The 18,625-nt window shown below is 41.6% G+C and overlaps 1 protein-coding gene across 3 annotated transcripts in view; it reads left to right on the top strand.

The window, feature by feature from the left end:
- The first annotated feature begins 6,740 nt into the window (after window positions 1-6,740).
- The window catches only part of GUCY1B1 (guanylate cyclase 1 soluble subunit beta 1), a 53,722-nt gene continuing 41,837 nt past the window's right edge, over window positions 6,741-18,625 (top strand). For 2 of the 3 annotated variants that reach the window (XM_019804964.2, XM_019804963.2), the window contains exons 1-2: window positions 6,741-6,880; window positions 7,539-7,612. In XM_019804964.2, coding sequence (XP_019660523.1) covers window positions 6,878-6,880; window positions 7,539-7,612 — 77 coding nt within the window. In that variant the 5' untranslated portion in view covers window positions 6,741-6,877. The remainder of the gene's footprint in view (window positions 6,881-7,538; window positions 7,613-18,625) is intronic. The other variant, XM_002924331.4, reaches the window with a different exon arrangement.

The raw sequence follows: 18,625 nt of genomic DNA, 5'->3' as shown, positions 1-18,625 counted from the left end.
AGATATGGTATTATAGGTTCAATTTTCAAATACCTTTCTTTTCTTTTTTTTTTTTTTTCTGATGAAAAACTTCTCCCTTAAGTTTGCATTTCAAAGAAAGGCTCTTAATTCCTAGAGACTGTGGGGGCAGAAAATTTACATCACAAAGGCACAGAGAGACTATCCAAGATTTTTCCAAGGTGGATATTTGGAACATATCTGCCCATTATCTGAGGTGTTAGACTCTATAGTTTGTATTTTAAAAAGGCCTCTTCCTCCTTTTTTTTTTTTTCTTTTTCTTTCTCTTTTTTCAGTCTCAGGCAACTGTGGGCTGTGTTTACATTTCAAAGATATAGTAAGATTGATAATTTGAAGGGACAGAGAAAGAATGTAATAAAATTTTTTTTTCCTTAGAGTTTCAGGGTAATTGCTATTTTAAATTTACCCTTTTTTAAAAGTACAGAACAATTTTGCTCCAATGATCTTTTATAACATCCACGAAATTTTTGATAGGGATAGGTAAGCTTTAGTGATTGGTAGAGAGAGATAGGTGGGTTTGGACTTGCTTCTGGACCTGCAGTCCTGGTTTTGCAGAAATTTGTAAGACAAAAACAGTTGTTTCTAATTCCCCAAAGAACCAGGTTACAGCCTAAATATCAAGGGACAAATTCGCTTCTTTATATCAGGGAGAATTTTTAAATAAAATAAGAACCAAAAGATCTATGCCTTTGCAAAGTCTGTGTAATGCATTTTTAACAGAAGGCTTTTTTTGTCTAGGTACATAATTCAATCTTGGCTTCTATCAGCTCCTGAATATTGGCCTTCCACTGATCATTTGTAGAAGGGCCTATGAAAAACTTTGGTCATCTTCTTCCCTCTCTGAAGGGAAGGTTGTGAATATAGCCAAATAATCTTTCTAAATTTGGTAGACTTCTTTTGAAGATAGAGGTAGATGGCCTTTATAATTTAAAAGATCTGCTGCTGTCCAGGGGACACAAATTCTTTAGCAGGAGGGGGGGGGTGTCTAGGATACACCTATAAAGTGATAAGGGAACAGAGGGCAAGCTGAGGACAAAGCAGAAACTGACACCCTGAACCCCCCCCACCATGGGATGTTTGTGACATTCCTCAGGCACTCCTGCCTGCCCTAAAGGACAAAGAAATAGTTAACCTATAGATACTACAATCCTGCAAGACTCAAGTCTCCCTCAGTTTACAAGTGTTTTAGCAGTTTATAAGAATGAAGCATTTCTACCAATAACCTAACTTCCGGAAGGGAATGTAGATACAATTAAATGTCCTTGTAATCTGCAGGCTCCAGAAGTTCCCAACCATCTTAATGTTAATGCCTTGCTAGAGGGAAAAACAACCTTCACTTGACAATGGCAAGGCCTCTGGTATCTTGTGAGTCTTCTTTAACATATGAAAGTATTTCCTCAACCTCCCTTTTTTATTACCTCCCTCAACCCCATAGTATATACAGCCACCTCTCACAACCCGGTGCAGCAGCTCTTTCTGCCCATGGGTCCTGTTCCCGTGCTTTAATAAACCACCAATTTTGCACCAAAGACACCTCAAGAATTCTTTCTTGGTCGTCGGCTCTGGACTCCACCCCACTGACCCTCACTTGTATACCGTGACCTCATCATAAAGGCTATTGCATAGTAATAATGTCTGAAATTGGCAGAGCCTGATTACGAGAGCCCTGGAAGGTAGACACGAAGCAAGGCCTATGGCCAGTTTGGGTGCTTTTGTTAAACTCATTTCTGGCTTTCAACATTTACATGAATAACCTGTATACTTTGTACCTAGAGATTAGGCCTGAGTGATCTCTGTAAATCTTCTAGGGAAATGAGGCTGGATTTTAAGAAGGATTTTACATTGGATGAGGACATTTATTTTTGACCTAAGTCTGATTTCTGTTCTTTTATCTTGTCAAGGAAGTCCCTAAGGCTATTCATTGCTTTAATAAGATTAACAAAGATGGTGTCTCTCTGGTCTCCCATGAAAACATGAGGCATCTCCACTCACAGGCCCTCTAATCTGGGATACCGGGCTGGTGCTAGTGAGATGAACTTTCCAGCACCAACAAACAGTGAGACGACAAAGGTTCCCATGGGCTCCTACCTCTCATGAGAAAGTCCCCTAAGAGCTGGCACAGCAGGACACAGAGACCCCCAAACCCCAGTCTATTGGACTGACCACCAAAGTGAACCTTAATAAGTGCACCCCCGGAACGTGGGGCCCAAAGAGAATAGTCTCACACTGGTCACAAAACCAAGGTTTTAGGACACAGAACAAGATGAAAGACAAATTCCTATGTGGAATATGTACATTAACAGCTTTATCTAAGCCTTTTGTCTCTTGGAGCTACACTCAGACCTCGGAGAGGTGTGCCATGGGGTCGGGCCATGAGCTGTTCTATAGCGCACCTGATGGCATGGAAGTTTTCTTGAAGGTGGTGGATGGCCCAGTGTCCATCTGACCCATCTGTGACCGACTCACCCTATCATGGGAGGCTTCGAGTTCAGTGGCTGACTGCTCTAACAGCTTTTAAATGCTCGAGTCCTGCATGGTGTCCATGGGCAACAACCTTGACGTCATGCACACACATTCCAAGTCTGTTTGACAAGCAACATGAAAGACACAGACAAAAGAAAACCAAGATGATCTCTGGAAGGGAAGGGATCAGTAACCAAAGAGTTGCTAAGCCCAAGGAACTACTTCCACAAATATTTTCTCCTGCTAATCTAAATTTAGGAAGAGAGAAACACGTCTGCCACCCCTCTCGATCCATCGGACTCCGCAGATGGATTCGGGGGGGGGGCCCTACCTTTTGCCGGCAGTCAGTCGGATTTCCGGATTTCCAGGACCTCTCAGCGGCAGCTCTGTCCAGGGCAAGCTGGTTCCCGCCAGTGAAACTATCCTACCCACTATGCCAACTGTCTCAGAGCAAGAATTCCTGGTCCCTTCAAGTGTTCTTCTACCTAGATTAACAGACAGATTCACCGGAGATAATAAAATGTAATTGTGTACGACAGGGCAATCCACGCAGATGAAGAATTCACAAAGACAGGTGAAATGAAGTACACACGTCATCCTGAACTAAGGAGAAGGGGGTAGGAGTCAGGGACTTTAGAGGAAAGTAGTAAAAAACAAACACAGGCCCCAAATGGTGTCACTTCGACAGAGTTCCCAAACGAGTGCTCAATATGTAATTTTATTGCAGTTTCAACGTCCCCCCCCCCCCAGAAATGTGGAATTTTTCTATCTGTGCCACGGAGTCTGCCACCTGGGTCCTCTCCAACCCCAGGGAAAGATGAGGTAATCTGCAGGAGACATCTTCTCCCCTCTCCCAAACCACCCTGACCTAGAAAAATCCTTTTCTTTTGCTAATAACCTTCTTGTGCCCAAACATTCTTGTATAAAAACCTTCCATTTTGAACAACTCTTCGAGTCCCTCTCTACTTGCTAGAGAGGGTGCTGCCTGATTCATGAATTATTTAATAAAGGCAATTAGATCTTTACATTTACTTGGTTTAATTTTGTGTTTTAACAGAAGAAATGCAATTCACAGGGCGATAAGAGCAGATGTTTCATAACTAGATGTTTGTTCTGCCATACAGATGAGTTGCTCAGATAAAATTTATCTCTACTGGTCACCCTTATTCTGAAAAAAAAAAAAAAAAACCCTCAATCTGGATTCTTTTATGTGGTTAAGGGAGGGGTAAAATTTCTTTTCAGCTTGCAGGGTCTCAAACTCCTTGGCTCAAAACCGCCTGCATACCGAGGGCACCCCGCTGGCTCAGTGTGAATTCGAGGTCCACTTTGGAGGTAGAGTTTACTTAAAAAATAAATAAAATAATAATTATAAAAAAACCAAACAAACAACCTTAAAAAAAATAAGTCTGCATACCCAAGTGGCCCATCTTAGGATGGCCTAGCCTTTGGTCCCTGATGAGGTCGTGGAATATACGTGAACTTCAGTGGGGTGTAGTCCAGAGCCGACGACCAAGAAAGAATTCTTGAGGCATCTTTGGTGCAAAATTGGTGGTTTATTAAAGCACGGGGATGGGACCCGTGGGCAGAAAGAGCTGCTGCACCGGGTTGTGAGTGGTGGCTGATTATATACTACGGGGTTGGGGGAGGTAACAAAAAAAAGGGAGGTTGAGGAAATACTTTCATATGTTAAAGAAGACTCACAAGATACCAGAGGCCTTGCCATTGTCAAGTGAAGGTTGTTTTTCCCTCTAGCAAGGCATTAACAGTAAGATGGTTGGGAACTTCTGGAGCCTGCAGATTACAAGGACATTTAATTGTATCTACATTCCCTTCGGAAGCTAGGTTGTCATAGGAATGCTGGGGGTGACAAGGGGTAGGGTGTTGGAGAAGCGGAGTGACCTCCTTTGGGGATCCTCCATGGCTGGTGGGCATCCCCTTCTCCTGGAACATCATGCCCTTTGTAGTATCTTCTGGGTCACACAAAAGCTGGCAAAGATTTAGTAAACATAACTTCTTTTGGATTCAGAGTGCATATAAAACAATAGACAACAAAATGGCAAAAGATATTTGTAAGTACAAATAGGTGTTGGACAGAAGGACAATCAATGCAAAAAATTACCAGACAGAAGAGCAATGATGGGGTAATGTTTGAACTTCAGAGAGAGAATGAACAAAATTTGACAGGGACGCTCATTCTTCCTTTCCTCTCATATCTCTCTCCAGGTGGACTTTTCTTATTTTTCATAATTAGAGAGCAGTTCCTCTCTTTATCTTTTGCCTATGAAAAGTCTAAGGTAGAGGACATCAAGCACTCTCCATACTGAGACGCAACAGGGATCTACTGCTGGTCAAAAGAAGACAGGTCGAGATATGATAAAAATTCTTATTTTTTTTTAAGATTTTTATTCACTTATTTGACAGAGAAAGAGCACGCACACAAGTAGGCAGAGTGGCAGGCAGACGGAGAACGAGAAGCAGGTTCCCTACTGAGCAGACAGCCTGATGGGGAGCTCGATCCCAGGACCCTGGGATCATGACCTGAGCAGAAGGCAGACGCTTAACTGACTGAGACACCCAGGTGTCCCCAATAAAAATTCTTTTTAACAAGTTAAAAATTATTACATCTTCATAGAAAAATATCAAAAGCTACAGCAGGTCATAATTCAAAATGCAAAAGTCTTGGTCTCTCCAGCCACGGGTTCAAATTATAGACAATAGGCATATCAAAACTTTCCTATGCCTCTCCCCAAAGGTTATGCTTACAGCAATGTGTGAGTGTGGCCTTATTACCCAAATAGCATTTTATCCTATACAACCCTCCAAAAATTACATTCATGTGTCATTTGTTTATTTAATAACATATTTTTCTGTATTGTTATGTATCTATCTTTTTCAGAGTTTGTATAGAGTATAGGCTATTTGAATAGTTAAAATTAATAATTAATAAATAATGGTTTAGTATTTAATTTATTGTGTAAAGTGCTCTATTGTATGAATCTAATTTATTTGATCATTTCATCATTGATAAAATCAGTGTTTTTATAAGTTATTTGTTGTTTTGTTTATTTTCTATATAATTATTTCTTTATCAATTACACTCCAACATAAATCTCCAGGTACGAATGCCAGTACAGTGTTCTTGCTTTGACATTTTCTCTACCATATTGAAATTGTTCTCACAGTAAACTGTTCACATTACATAATAGTATCCTGGCTTCTCAGGTCCACTTGAGACTGGTGACCTAGAAGCAATGCTTGCTTTCCCTTCCTCACTTTGGACCTAACACTAGTTAAGCCTATTCACGTGCTTCAGGCAGAGTTTTCAACAACAGAAAGTTCCTGTTCCTCTCATCTTTTCCTTGCGTTGGGGCTCAGAGCACTAACGAACCTAAGTGACTGGTAGAATGCAGACTGGGAGATGGATAATAAAAAGGTTGCTCATTTTGTACTGTTTTTTTTTGTTTTGTTTTTGTTTTTTTCCAGTTCATCTGTTACCTCTGAGGCAGAGGACCAGAAGTCAGTTCTGGACAGTTAAAAACTCCCCAGACTCATGGCTCTTGTCTATGGCGTAGGGTCAGGCGTCCCACCAGGATCAAGCACAGAACACTGGATTTTGCAGGGGAGTTTAGTAATGCGCAAAGCTGGGTTTGGCAGGATGCTCACCAAACTGTATTATTATGCTCACCAAACTGAATGAGTCAGCTGGCTCACTCAATTAGTCTTATTAACTACAAGTAATATGTGTTAAACTCAGTATTATTAGCTTTCAGTTTGCCAGAAGCTGTTGAGGAATCAAGCCACAAAGGAAATGTTTATCTGCAAAAAGGACGATGAACATGAGGATGCTGACCATGAGGGCATATTCCTTTTTAGGGCTTGTCTGTTGCCACACACGAGCACGCGCGCGCGCGCGCACACACACACACACACACACACACACACACACACTCGCCTTAGTTTCGCTACCCCTGAAGGCAGACCTTTGGGTGAGAATACATTGGGTGGGACCACAACAGCTGCATTCTTCCTCCCCCCGAATTCATGCAAGAAGCAAGACCGGGGCTTCTCCGTCGTCATGTAATGGCCTCAAATGAAAGCCTTGTCACCGGGGCGGGGGCTGGAAGGCACTGGAGCGCAGCAGCGCGGAGAGCATCCGAATTCCCTCCTCTGTCGCTGACTGGTTGAAAACTGGGAGGCAACGACCAGCCTCCAGCGGCTCGACTCTCCATTGGCTGCGAGAAGGTGGCAATCAGGGCGAGCCGAGGCTGCTGCGCCGCTTCCAGCTCTAGGCTGCCGCCGCGGTCCTGTTGCGCTGTCGCTGCTGCAGCCGCCACCCGGGTCCCTTCGGCCGTGCCTCTGCGTGGGGGCTGCCTCCTCGGCTCCGGCAGCAGACACCATGGTGAGTGCCTCCACCCGGATCCGGCTACGAACCTCACGCCTTGCCGCGCCGGGCCTGGCTGCCCAAGGGAACCAACCGGCCGCGTCCCCCGAGCTTGGCGCGGGGGCCGGGGCAGAGCACCGCCGGTCGCGGGAGCAGTCTCGCTCTTTTGCCTGTGACCTGGGCAGCGGTGGTGGGAATGCCGGGGGTCGGTGACTTTGCTTCTTAGGGGAGGGTCTGCCACTCCGCTTCGCGCCGAGACTTCCCGGGCTCGGGCAGGGGACTTGCGGCTAAGGCGCGGGGGCTTTTCGGCTCAGGCGGACCCCACCGGTGCGGGTGGCTGAGGGCCGGGGGCGGGGGAGGTGCCGGGTTCGCGTCCCCTTTGCCACACTTTCCCGGATGCCCAGCCTGCCCCGGTGCTGTGACAGGTGAGCGGAGGGGTAAGAAGGTGGCATGGCGATGGGGCGGACGGTGGAGGAGAGGATCTGCCTTTTATTGGGGTGGACGTGGCGCGCCTCTGATGCCTCTCTTTAGCGCCGAGTACCCCGAACAGAGCGGAGCCAGGGGGCAGAGGACAAGGTTAAACCAGAGCTGTGGCAGCTGATGCTTCAGCCTTGCCCTCGAGCTTCTTCCCACCTACCGCTGGTCCCTGACGCTCAGGTTTTCCCTGTCCCTGCAGTACGGATTTGTGAATCACGCGCTGGAGCTGCTGGTGATCCGCAATTACGGGCCCGAGGTGTGGGAAGACATCAAGTAAGTGACTGGCCCCTCTAGCTTGGGCCCCGCTCTGGCGACGCGCGCGCGCGTGTACGTGTGTGTGTGCGCGCGCGCGGGGGCGGGGTGGGGGGCGTCCCGGGGCGGCCCCCGCGCTGTCCCCCGCGCCTCCCTGCATCCTCCGCTTCCTGCCTGGGTCGCGGGCGCGCATCCTTGGAGATGCCTCCGCCCGCCACTCCCGGCTGCAGCTGCGCTCCCACGCTCCAGAGCAGGGACCCGGAGAGGAGGGGCGGCCGGGGCGGGGCTGCGAGGGCGAAAGCCAGGGGAAGGAGCCCCTGGGGTCACCGTGGCCTCCCGACCCGGCCTGAGCGTGGGAACGCTCTGCCAGCGCCCGGGCGGCTCCGAACCTCCGCAAGCCGGGCGACTCCCACGCGGAGAGGGGCCCCGGGGACCACTAAGGCCTCGGCGACGTTCAAAGAGCCTGAGGCCTTAGAAACAAACAGGAAACCTTGGCTTAGAATTTACACACCTCGCAGACCCATAAAATAGTTAAGCCTTCTTAGTGTGCTGAAACTCACTTCTCTTGAGATGATTTTTTGAGCAACTGAATCAAGTGCATTTATTCGTTTGAAATAAAGTAAAATTGGAATTGTTTTTTCTTTCATTTTCTCAAAATCTACCCCTCCCCTTTTTTTTTGGCTTCTGCTGTGGTGAAGGCTGCCTTGTAGGAGGGCATCCTAGTTTCAGTCTAGCTCTAGCAGTACTCTGGATGTGGACGGAAATACCACAGCCACCTGAGATTTTAAGCCTGTTGTAACGGTGGGTCATCTCCTCCAGCACGTTGAACATTTGGATCGAACAAAATTCTCTTTTTCTTCTCCTTTGCTCTGGTGAAGTTTGCATTTAGCAAATGAGCACAACCAATTAGCTACACCAAAACCATATATATAGGGGTTTTCATACTGGAACAGCACTCTGTCACATTGAAATGGTGGTAGAGGGAGTAATTACCTGGGTGGGCAGAGGAGAACACATTGTTATTTACTTTCATTTCCTGACCTCTTTGATGTCATTTTGTTATAGCAAGTAGGTAGTGTATCCATGCTATTTTTTTTTTCTAAATACATTGCAATTGCTAGCAATCAATTCTAACAAGTCTTATTATGCAGTTACATGATAATGATTTCTTTTAAATATCTGTTTCCATGGGAATGGCGGGGGTTGAATCTTAGGTACTAGAATGCGACTTTTTCCTTCCTTGGGTCTGTACCCTTGAGCCTGGTTTCATGTTTCACCAGCCATTTATGTCACCCACAGGGCATATCCACATATTATAAAGAGATTGGAGATTTGGAAATTATGGATTGAATCAAATGAGTATTTAGGCACTAAAGCTTACTTTGGGATTTGAATCTGTCAACTTTATTAATACCTTCATAATTTTTATTTTGCTTGTTAGAGTTACAGAGAAGGCAGACGTCAAAAGTAAGATTTTAGACAGCGTAATTTAAGTAGGATTATCTTTAAGCCACTTTGCGAATGTATGAAAGTATCATGCGTATCACCCACATGTTTTCTCATCCATAATATAGAAATCTCCAAATTTCTGGGCGAATATGCTATGATAATGTATTTGCAATTTTGAGAGCACAGTAAAAGATAGCTATTATGGCTAAATAGTTATTATGCATTGTAACCAGATTTAGAGTGTATGTCCTACCCATTATCAACTTAAATCACTGTTAAATACAAAGATGAAAAATTATACTTTATAGAGAAATGTATCAGAAATTTTCAAAAATTAAATTATCAAGTGATTTGTTTGTATTGGCCGCATTTTCCCCAGAGAAGGTCAGAATATCGAAAAATACTCAAATTCCACTGGTGTGAGAACTTAACTCTGTCAAAGTAGGCTAAGAATATTGTTACATTCTACTTTAAAAAACAGTGTATTTTTAATTAAACATCAATATCTTTTTATTCACTAATTAATCTCCAAGTATTCTGAACAGTATTCTTAATCTGTTCAATTGTTAATAACTTAAATCATTCAAAATCTTTTTTTCTGGTAATATGAAACACACTGTATGGGTCTTTTTATATGTACCCCTGCAACAATTAATGTACCTCTGCAAAGGGAATACTATTAGTTAAATTAGTGTTGTAATGCAGGTGTAAACTTTGACCCTTTTTTGTCTGAGCCTCCCTTGTGTTGGAGCCCTTATTGTCTTGGGTACCATTTAGGATCTGGAATAGAGAACATTGTTCAGTTTTCTGTGTTGAGAGGGATTGAAGCAACTCCTTGGTTTCCAACCCAGTCAGTACCCTGAGGGGTTGACTTTGACTCTTTGGAAGAGCTTTTGCTTAACACAGTAAGGAGAGTCTCACTGCCTAGGGGCAGGAGAGGAGAATTCGCAGGAGCTTAATTTGGAAGTGCTCTTTGGAAGATTCCCATGCCTCCTCTCAATTTCATCCTCTATTCCAGGAAGAAAGGATCACTGCAACCAGTGGTTTCAATATACAGTATACATTCTGTTTTAACTTTTTATGAAAAACTAAATGTGTGATTTGTTGTTGTTGTTGTTGTCTCAGTAAGTACCAAATATCTCTATTTTCCTTTTTGGTCTGTGAGAAGCTATATAAATTGATATTTATAAAACTTCATATAACACTTTTTTTTGGTTTAGTAGGAAATGGCCATCCATTCTTCATGAGAAAGGATGCCAAACATTTAATGACAAATAAAACCCTAAGTAACAGATTCCAGACAGCAAATTCTAAGTGGTAGGAGCCAAAAATGCTTCATTGTAAACTCTGTATCCACTTACACTCCTACCAATCATATAACCATTTCACAGAGGCTTTAAATTCTTCCTTCTAAGAAAAAAAATCGTCTAGACTAAGGGTCAGCAAACATTCTCTTAAAGGGCCAGATAGTAAATAATCCAGGTGCTGCAGGCCAAAAGTCAAAATTGAGGATATTATCTAGGTACGGACGTAACTGTTAAAATGTGACTATCTAAAATGTAAAAATGATTCTTTGCTCTCAGACCAGACAATCTGGGCAGCGGACTGGATTTAACCCGTGGGCTGCAGTTTGCTGACCTCTAATCTAGACCATCAATACATATGAAAAAGAAAAAGAGACCTCTGAATCTACTTTAAATCTTGTTTTGTTGGTTTCTTTTCAACTTCCAGATGGTCCTTTCTAGAACCGTGGTTGCAAGGTGATGAAAGAAAAAAAAAAATCAATCATCATTTCAGAGAAAACACGAAGTCAGGATATAGATATTAGAAAAGCACCTAACCACTTGATTTAATTATATCTGTTATTCTTCCATCATCCTGGAGAAACTAATCATTGCATCAAATTAATGGGTTCAATTTTAGATTGGTTTAACTTCACTGAAGCATAAAGATGGATTTAAAACACTGAAAAAATCTGAGATGATTAAAAGTTTATCAAAAACAAACAAACAAAATATCTTCCTAAAAACTAATTATTTTGCCTCGAGTGGAGCAGGCCAAGGGACAAATTAAAAATAGATTTGAAACTCCATAGTGCTATACAGTACATGGCTTAGCCCTTCTCTGTCTTACTAAAAAGCGTGAGATAAATATTTGATTAAAATTTTAGTAAGAGGTTTGAACATGATGTGATCACACTGTTGGTACATGTTGGAGCAAATTCCTCTAGAAGGCTGTCAATCATCTTCCTTGAATAAAGAATTTATTTGTGTTTAGTATGGTTTTATCTGAGTTACCCACAGCAGGACAGCATACTTGTTCATTCATTGATTTATTCCTTTCTTCATTCTCTTGTTAAGCTTATTTTTAACAAGCATAGTGTAGTGTTTAAGGCACTGAGGGTAGCAGACTAAGATATACTCCTTGCTTCTAAATAAAATTTTATCATACTACCAAAGCTTTTCAGAGTTATCAGGATATTTTTGTCTTATCTTTTCTTGAATTTTCTGCCTGTAACTCAAGCATAGAAACATGCTGATCTTCCAGTTTTGAAATTAGTGTATCTAGTTGAATTTGCTAACCCCAAATTCATCGTTATTGTTCATACAGGCAAGTGCTTTGCTGTAAGCTAGTTATATGACTTTCCCAAGTTGCCTAAACTTTCTAAGCCTTTCCAAGTAAGGAAAACATACTACCTATTGTAGAGAGATGTTGTAATATGTTGAAAAATGTCTGAAAATGCTTAACATGGTTTTTGAAAACTAACTGCTTAATAAATGGTAGCTATTATTAATTTCACTCTAGAACCAAAATTGTTTGACTTTTCTCTTCCCCAGCTCACCTGAAAGATGTGAAGTTCTTCCTTAAGCAAAAGTAGCTCATTGAGGTCTACACAGACAACTGTTCCCTCACTCTAGGATGAGTAGTAACTTCCTTGTCATTTTCACTTGTTTTTCTCTTTTGTCCATTCTGTGCAACTGGTACCAGTTCTTTGAATTTGAAGTGCCCTTAGACTCTCCTCTTCTTTCATTCTGGCTCCTAGCACTTTCCGTTGTGCTGCTCTAATAGCACCATGACTGGGTTCTCTGTATCTGACTTGTCCCACCACCCTCTCCATTCTGCAGATTATGGGAAGATTGTTACTTTCATGATGCTGGTTCCATTTTGGAATCAATCTTACATTACATTTTTCTAGTCCCCCCTCCCCTAAGCCCTATTTATTGTTGGACTACGTAGCATATGCTCCTCATATATATTTTACTAAAAAAAAATTAAAGCAAGCAAAATAAAGCACTATGTTTTGCCACATTTTATTTATTTTGTTTTATTTTTTAAAAGATTTCATTTATTTATTTGACAGGGAGACAGAGATAGAGAGAGAGAGAGCACAACCAGGGGGAGCAGCAGGCAGAAGGTGAGGGAGAAGCGGGATCCTCACTGAGCATGAACCCTGAAGGGGGCTCCATCCCAGGACTTTGGGATCATGACCTGAGCCAAAGGTAGACGCTTAACTGACTGAACCACCCAGGTGCCCCTATGTTTTGCTATATTTTAATCAGGTTTTCATATTCATGAGGCCATACAATTAAATTTCTATACCTTTCTGTACCCTTATTCAAGTAGGTTTCTGTATAGTACTGGTACTCTATATTATAAAAACTGTTTAAAATTTCCAAAGTCCTTTCCTCTATGCAATTTCAGTTGAGTGCGACAATACCCATTTGAAATTGGAAAGAGTTTTCCAGCTTAATTTTTTTCTGCTTTATTGAGTTGTAATTGACACATAACATTGTGCAAGTTTAAGACATATGATCTGTTAATTAGATACATTTATTAAGTGTGAAATGATTGCCACCATAGTATTAGCTACCACTTCCATCACACAGTTACCATTTCTTTTTTGTGGTAAGAGCATTTAAGATCTACTCTCTAAGCAACATTTAAGTATATGATAACATGTTATTAGTTATAATCAACTTGTTAATCTTATAACTGTCTGTCTTCCCCTTTGTACAACAGCTCCCCATTATCCATACCCCCACCCCCTGGTAACCGTCACTTTACTGCTCTTCTCTGAGTTTGTCCTTTGTAGATTCCACATATAAGTGAGTGCAATATTGTTTGTTGTTTGTTGGTTTTTAGTGATAAAGCTGAGTTTCCAAGAAGTTAAAGGACTGTCCTAGGGGATTATATACAGGAAGCTGAAAGGTCGGGACTCCAACCCTGCTCTTCTGGTGCCAGAAGAGAGAATGCTCCTCTTAAGATAGAGGGGCGCCTGGGTGGCTCAGTCGTTAAGCATCTGCCTTTGGCTCAGGGCGTGATCCCAGGGTCCTGGGATGGAGCCCCACATCGGGCTCCCTGCTCCGCTGGGAGCCTGCTTCTTCCTCACACTTCCCCTGCTTGTGCTTCCTCTCTTGCTGGCTCTCTCTCTCTCTCTGTCAAATAAATAAATAAAATCTTAAAAAAAAAAAAGAAAGAAAGAGGAGCTAATGTCATATACATATAAAAATGGAACCATATTAATTGTCATACCAGAAACTTCCTCAGTCCAAATAAAAAACAATAATATACAGATAAAAATAGGTAAATTAGATCATTGTTAGGATCGAGATCTTTTTCTGTAGGAAGACCTGCAAGTTAGCCTGAAAGATACAGGTAGGCACAGGACATTGGTTGATAAGCTCACTAGCATTTGAAGTCATTCTTACAGGTGGAAGTAGATGTCCATGTGTAAACCCCTTCACATACCTGCCGGTAAGCTCTTCACATAGGACTCTTCCGGAACCTGGACCATGTCTGGTGAGCAACGTGATGTGTAGGCAATAGGACAGGTCATAGCCTTATCTCAGGGTTTTTCTTTGATGATTTGAAGTATCCCCCTGAAATCAAGCTAGGTCTTTGATGTGCAATACTTGCAAATACTTTCTTCAATTTTTTGAGAATTGAAAAAAAGAATCCCAGAAACATATTATTTAATTAGGTATTTCAGAGGAGCTTTGTACATTAACATCAGAGCCAGAGGAAAAATTAGAAAATCTGTGCTCTCCCTTTTGACCTACCTACCCAGACATAGCTGTGGCCAATATGAACGAGACATTTCTACCGTTCACAAGGAACAGCGTCCTTTCCACTCTCTCGCCTCTCTGCAGGAGAAGGGACTTGAGCACATGTTTCTCTTCAGTGTGCTGGAAAGCAATAGTTATGAGTCGATAGTGTGTAGACGCTAACAGGAAAACACACTTTAAGAAATCTGTGTAACTGGCCCAGTTCAGAGGGTGACAACTCAGAAGACATGAGTACTTACAGCTTTTCCATCTGCTGCTTTGCTTCATTGTTCATTAAAGAGGAAACAGTGGGAAAATGGTGTTTTCGTGTCCAGTAAAGTGGAGCACCTTTTTTCTGTCAAAACATTGAGGTTAAAGAAATCTCTATTCCAGGTAAAAGGCAAATATTCTGAAGTATTTTTTGTACCTCTTTGTTACTGTGGTTTGAGATCCATTGCATATTCTGATCTACTTGCCATTCATTGTCAAATGAGGAAGTATTGATCTGTTGCTTTATTAAAATTCTTTGAGATCAATTTTCAAATCACTCAAACATGGGAACCTTTCAGTCCACATACCCTGCTTTCTCTCAGCACACCCAGCCTCATAGGCCAGTTTTCAGTTCCCGAAGATTGAATTTTATGTGTGAGGACAGCACCTGTGCTTAGCGGATTCTCCTCTTCACTCCCCCCATGCCCTACCCAGAACAGAAATGTGTCTCAGCTTTGAGATGGCAAAACAAATGTGACTTCTTCAGGGAAGTCTTCTATCACCTCCAAAACTGCTCTTTCTTCATGGTACATATCAGGGTTTGTACTTATGTATTTCTATTGTGGATTCATGTTTGTTTTGTCTTAGTAGATTTTTTTCTTCTTCTCTCTCTCTCTTTCCCCCGTGTGTGTCTGTGTGTGTGTGTGTGTGTGTGTGTGTGTGTGTGTGTGTATACGTAAAATCCTTTACGTTTTTAATTTCCAGAGGGTAGAACACAGGCACATTCACAGATTTCTTTTTCTGTAACCAGAATTTATTATGTCAGAATGATGACATTTATAACCGCTACTTAATACAGTATAAGCTCTGTTGAAATGGGCTTTTTGTTTTGTTTTGTTTTAATATCAGCAAAGGCAGAAGATAGAGCAGTATATTATAGTGTCTCCTTCTGGAAGAGTCAGAGTTCCTCTGTGTCATCTCCCTGTGTGTATGGATATAATAAAAGATTGAAAACACTACTGTTGATTTACCAGTTTTATATACCCAAAACCAGCTACTGGATTGGGTTCAGGACAAGACCGAATCCCTTGGCAAGTGTCTAAAAGCTGCATAGATACGGTGCTGTTTAGAGTCAGTGCTATAAACTGTAGATAAGTGTTTGTTGTAATGAAATTAAATGTACAAAGCAGATGAGAATGCCCAACCTGTCATTCGGTTCTGCACGTACCAGCTCGTGTGTACCGCACACTTATCATAGGGTTCCGCAGTCCCAGTCTCCACTATTGAAAAAGGCTTTAATCCTCACAACCACCAGAGAAAATAAGAGTGGTTCATTGTCCTCGTTTTATAAGGATGGGAAGTGAGGCTTCAAGACTTTAAAACCCTGTCTCAGATCACTCAGCTGTTACACATCACAGGAGGGATTTGAACAGAGGTAGGCGTGCAACGATCATATTATGTGCTTTCCTCCAGAGAGGTGGACCTATGCATGACCTTCTTTGCAAAGGCAGCCAGTTTAGCATGGGCCTGGGCAACATGTATGCGGATCAGTATTACTCATTTTTGTTTTTGTTTCCCTGGGCTTTTCAAGCACTTATACGGGTGATTTTGGCTATGACATTTTTGGAGGTGGTTTTATTCACCAGCTAGCACATCTACTAAAGAAAACCAGAACCTCAGAAATTTTAAGCAACCTATTTATTTTTAGAAGAGCTGTGACTCAGCGTGCTCACAAGGTGAGTTCATGATGGAGTACACACGCAAAGATCTAAGTGAATTCATTTGTCTGATGAAGCTACTGAAAATGGCCCGTAGGAGATGTTTATGGATGTGTCTTCAGAATTTGGGCAGTTACTAATGAGACTCTTGTGGCAACCTGTACAAAGAAAAAAAATGCCATTATGTATCAAGAGTGATGTCACTTTGCCTCAGTCTGTGTCACTCTTGACAGCGTTTGCTGTTACTGTTTACAGTGGTTGGATGAGTGAACACATTGACTTAAGGAGGGACCTTTATTAACTGAAAGAGGCTGCAAGCAGGAAGCCGTCGCTGCGTTTAAAGGGCCCGTCTCTCCCCTTGTCTCTCTCCGGGGCAGCTGCCTCAAAGCAGAGTTTCTTCTTTGCAGATTCAGACTTAGTGGGAATCCACAACTGAAAATTGAGGGGTCAGTAATACTTCACGACAACTCAAAAAAAAAAAAAAAAACCAATGTGAATTTTTAACTTTTTAGGTATTATATATAGTTATCTGTGTTTTATAAGTGGGGGATTTTAATTTTAATACTGGTTGGACACAACATTTATGATGTCCTTACAGTGCACTGAAATAGACCATCTTGGGGCTTATTGTCAAAATGACATCTACATTCTGTGTTTTAATTAAACATGTTCTGTGATAATGGTTTTTAAAGATAATTGGTCAGGTTGATTGTTTGATGTGTGCTGACCTTTTCCTTCTGAGATCAAACCCTATATAGAGACTTTATTTTTAAGATGCCTATTTTCAGGGGTTTACATCACAGAACACCTGCTTTCACACCTCTATGAGAAACCTCTTTACTTAAAAGTCAGGTCCTTCTAGTGAACTAAACTTATCTGAAAAGTGTATAACAACAGGAACTGAGTGTCAGAATATGAATTCAGTTTTTGTACATTCACAGTTCACAGTTAAGGATTATGTCCTTAGTATGGAATTATGAAAATGCTGCCTGGATATTTATGACAAATTGAGTACCTAGTCTTTAAAAATTAAATAGTAGTTGGAAAACTAACTGCTCACTTTTGCCAATAATATTTGATTGTGTGATTTTTTAGTAGGGGGTTTAGAAACATGTGAGGGAAATGGGTTTAATTAATACATTCGCTTCTTTTAAAACATTCATACATTTATGGAGCACGTGTTCTATTCGAGCACTTGGGTTAGATGCCAATGATTAAAAAAGCAAAAGGCAAAAGCCAAAACCACAGAACACCACAGTAAAAATATGTAGTACTCTTTTGGGGAAAAGTAATGAGGGTAAATAAATGATCAATTTAAATTTCAGCAAATAGCCATCATTAAAAGTTAAGTAGGAAATCGCTACTAGGAAAATTTTTCATGTACACCTACTTAATTTTTAAACACTTATCGTGGCTACAAATACAAGGAATATGATGATTTCTTATTCCATCTCCAGGTGAGAGCTTGGTCTTCATTTTTAAGTCCTTAGGGGAGATAGCATTTATTTGTTCTTGGCTGTGTGAATTAAGAGAAACTACCATCAAATCAAAGAAATGAGAGCATCTGTAGTTGGACTCTTTGGATGCTGAATAAAAACTCCCAATATTTGATTGTCATTCTTTTCCTTCTCTTCCTCCACTTGCCATTTTGTCTTCTTCCTCTTGCCCCTCCTCCTTCCCCTTCTTCAACAACTAGAATATTGACAGTTGGCTGTATTGGGCAGTAAGTGGGTGGGAAACACTATTCTAAGCCCTTTATGTAGACTAATTCTGCCAACCAACGGGACTCCAGGTAAGCACTGCTGTTCCTCTATTTTACAGATGAAGAAATTGAAACAGAGAGGTGAACCTGCCCGAGGTTAGTGCAAGCCCGTAGGAAAGTAGCTTAGCTGCTGCTTCTGCATTCTGTGTGAGAAAACACTATGACTTATGATACAGATGAAACCAGATGGGTTTCACTCTGTCTAGGTTTACTTGTTAACCAAAGAAAGTGCCTTTTTCCCTCCACTTCATCCAACCTCATTTAAGCCACTTTAAAAATAAATCTTTCAATATGTCTTACTGTCTGCTGACTTCTTTTATTGAATAATGCACCAAGTAGAAAAATGTAATGCTTAGCCCAAATACAGTTATTGAGTATATAGGTAAAGATAACACAAACTACTGGAAGTGATACTGTTTGGAAAGAGGGGAAGACTGTATTCTTTTGGGGTTATCCAAGAGATATTTAAAATAATAGGAAATGGGCGCCTGGGTGGCACAGCGGTTAAGCGTCTGCCTTCGGCTCAGGGCGTGATCCCGGCGTTGTGGGATCGAGCCCCACATCAGGCTCCTCTGCTATGAGCCTGCTTCTTCCTCTCCCACTCCCCCTGCTTGTGTTCCCTCTCTTGCTGGCTGTCTCTATCTCTGTCGAATAAATAAATAAAATCTTTAAAAATAAATCAATAAAATAATAGGAAACAGCAGGATATAATAACACAAACTCGGATATAGGATGATAATAGTTCTGGTTGCCATTTTGATAGATGAACACTATTGAATGTATTTTAATCCAGTTTACTTCTGGTTTCATATGATATTTGCTGTATCTGAAAGTTATTGGAAAAAAAAAG

The sequence above is a fragment of the Ailuropoda melanoleuca genome, chromosome 5, assembly GCF_002007445.2.
Source record: "Ailuropoda melanoleuca isolate Jingjing chromosome 5, ASM200744v2, whole genome shotgun sequence".
NCBI classification, from domain to species: domain Eukaryota; kingdom Metazoa; phylum Chordata; class Mammalia; order Carnivora; family Ursidae; genus Ailuropoda; species Ailuropoda melanoleuca.
This window is presented reverse-complemented; position numbering and strand designations above follow the sequence as displayed.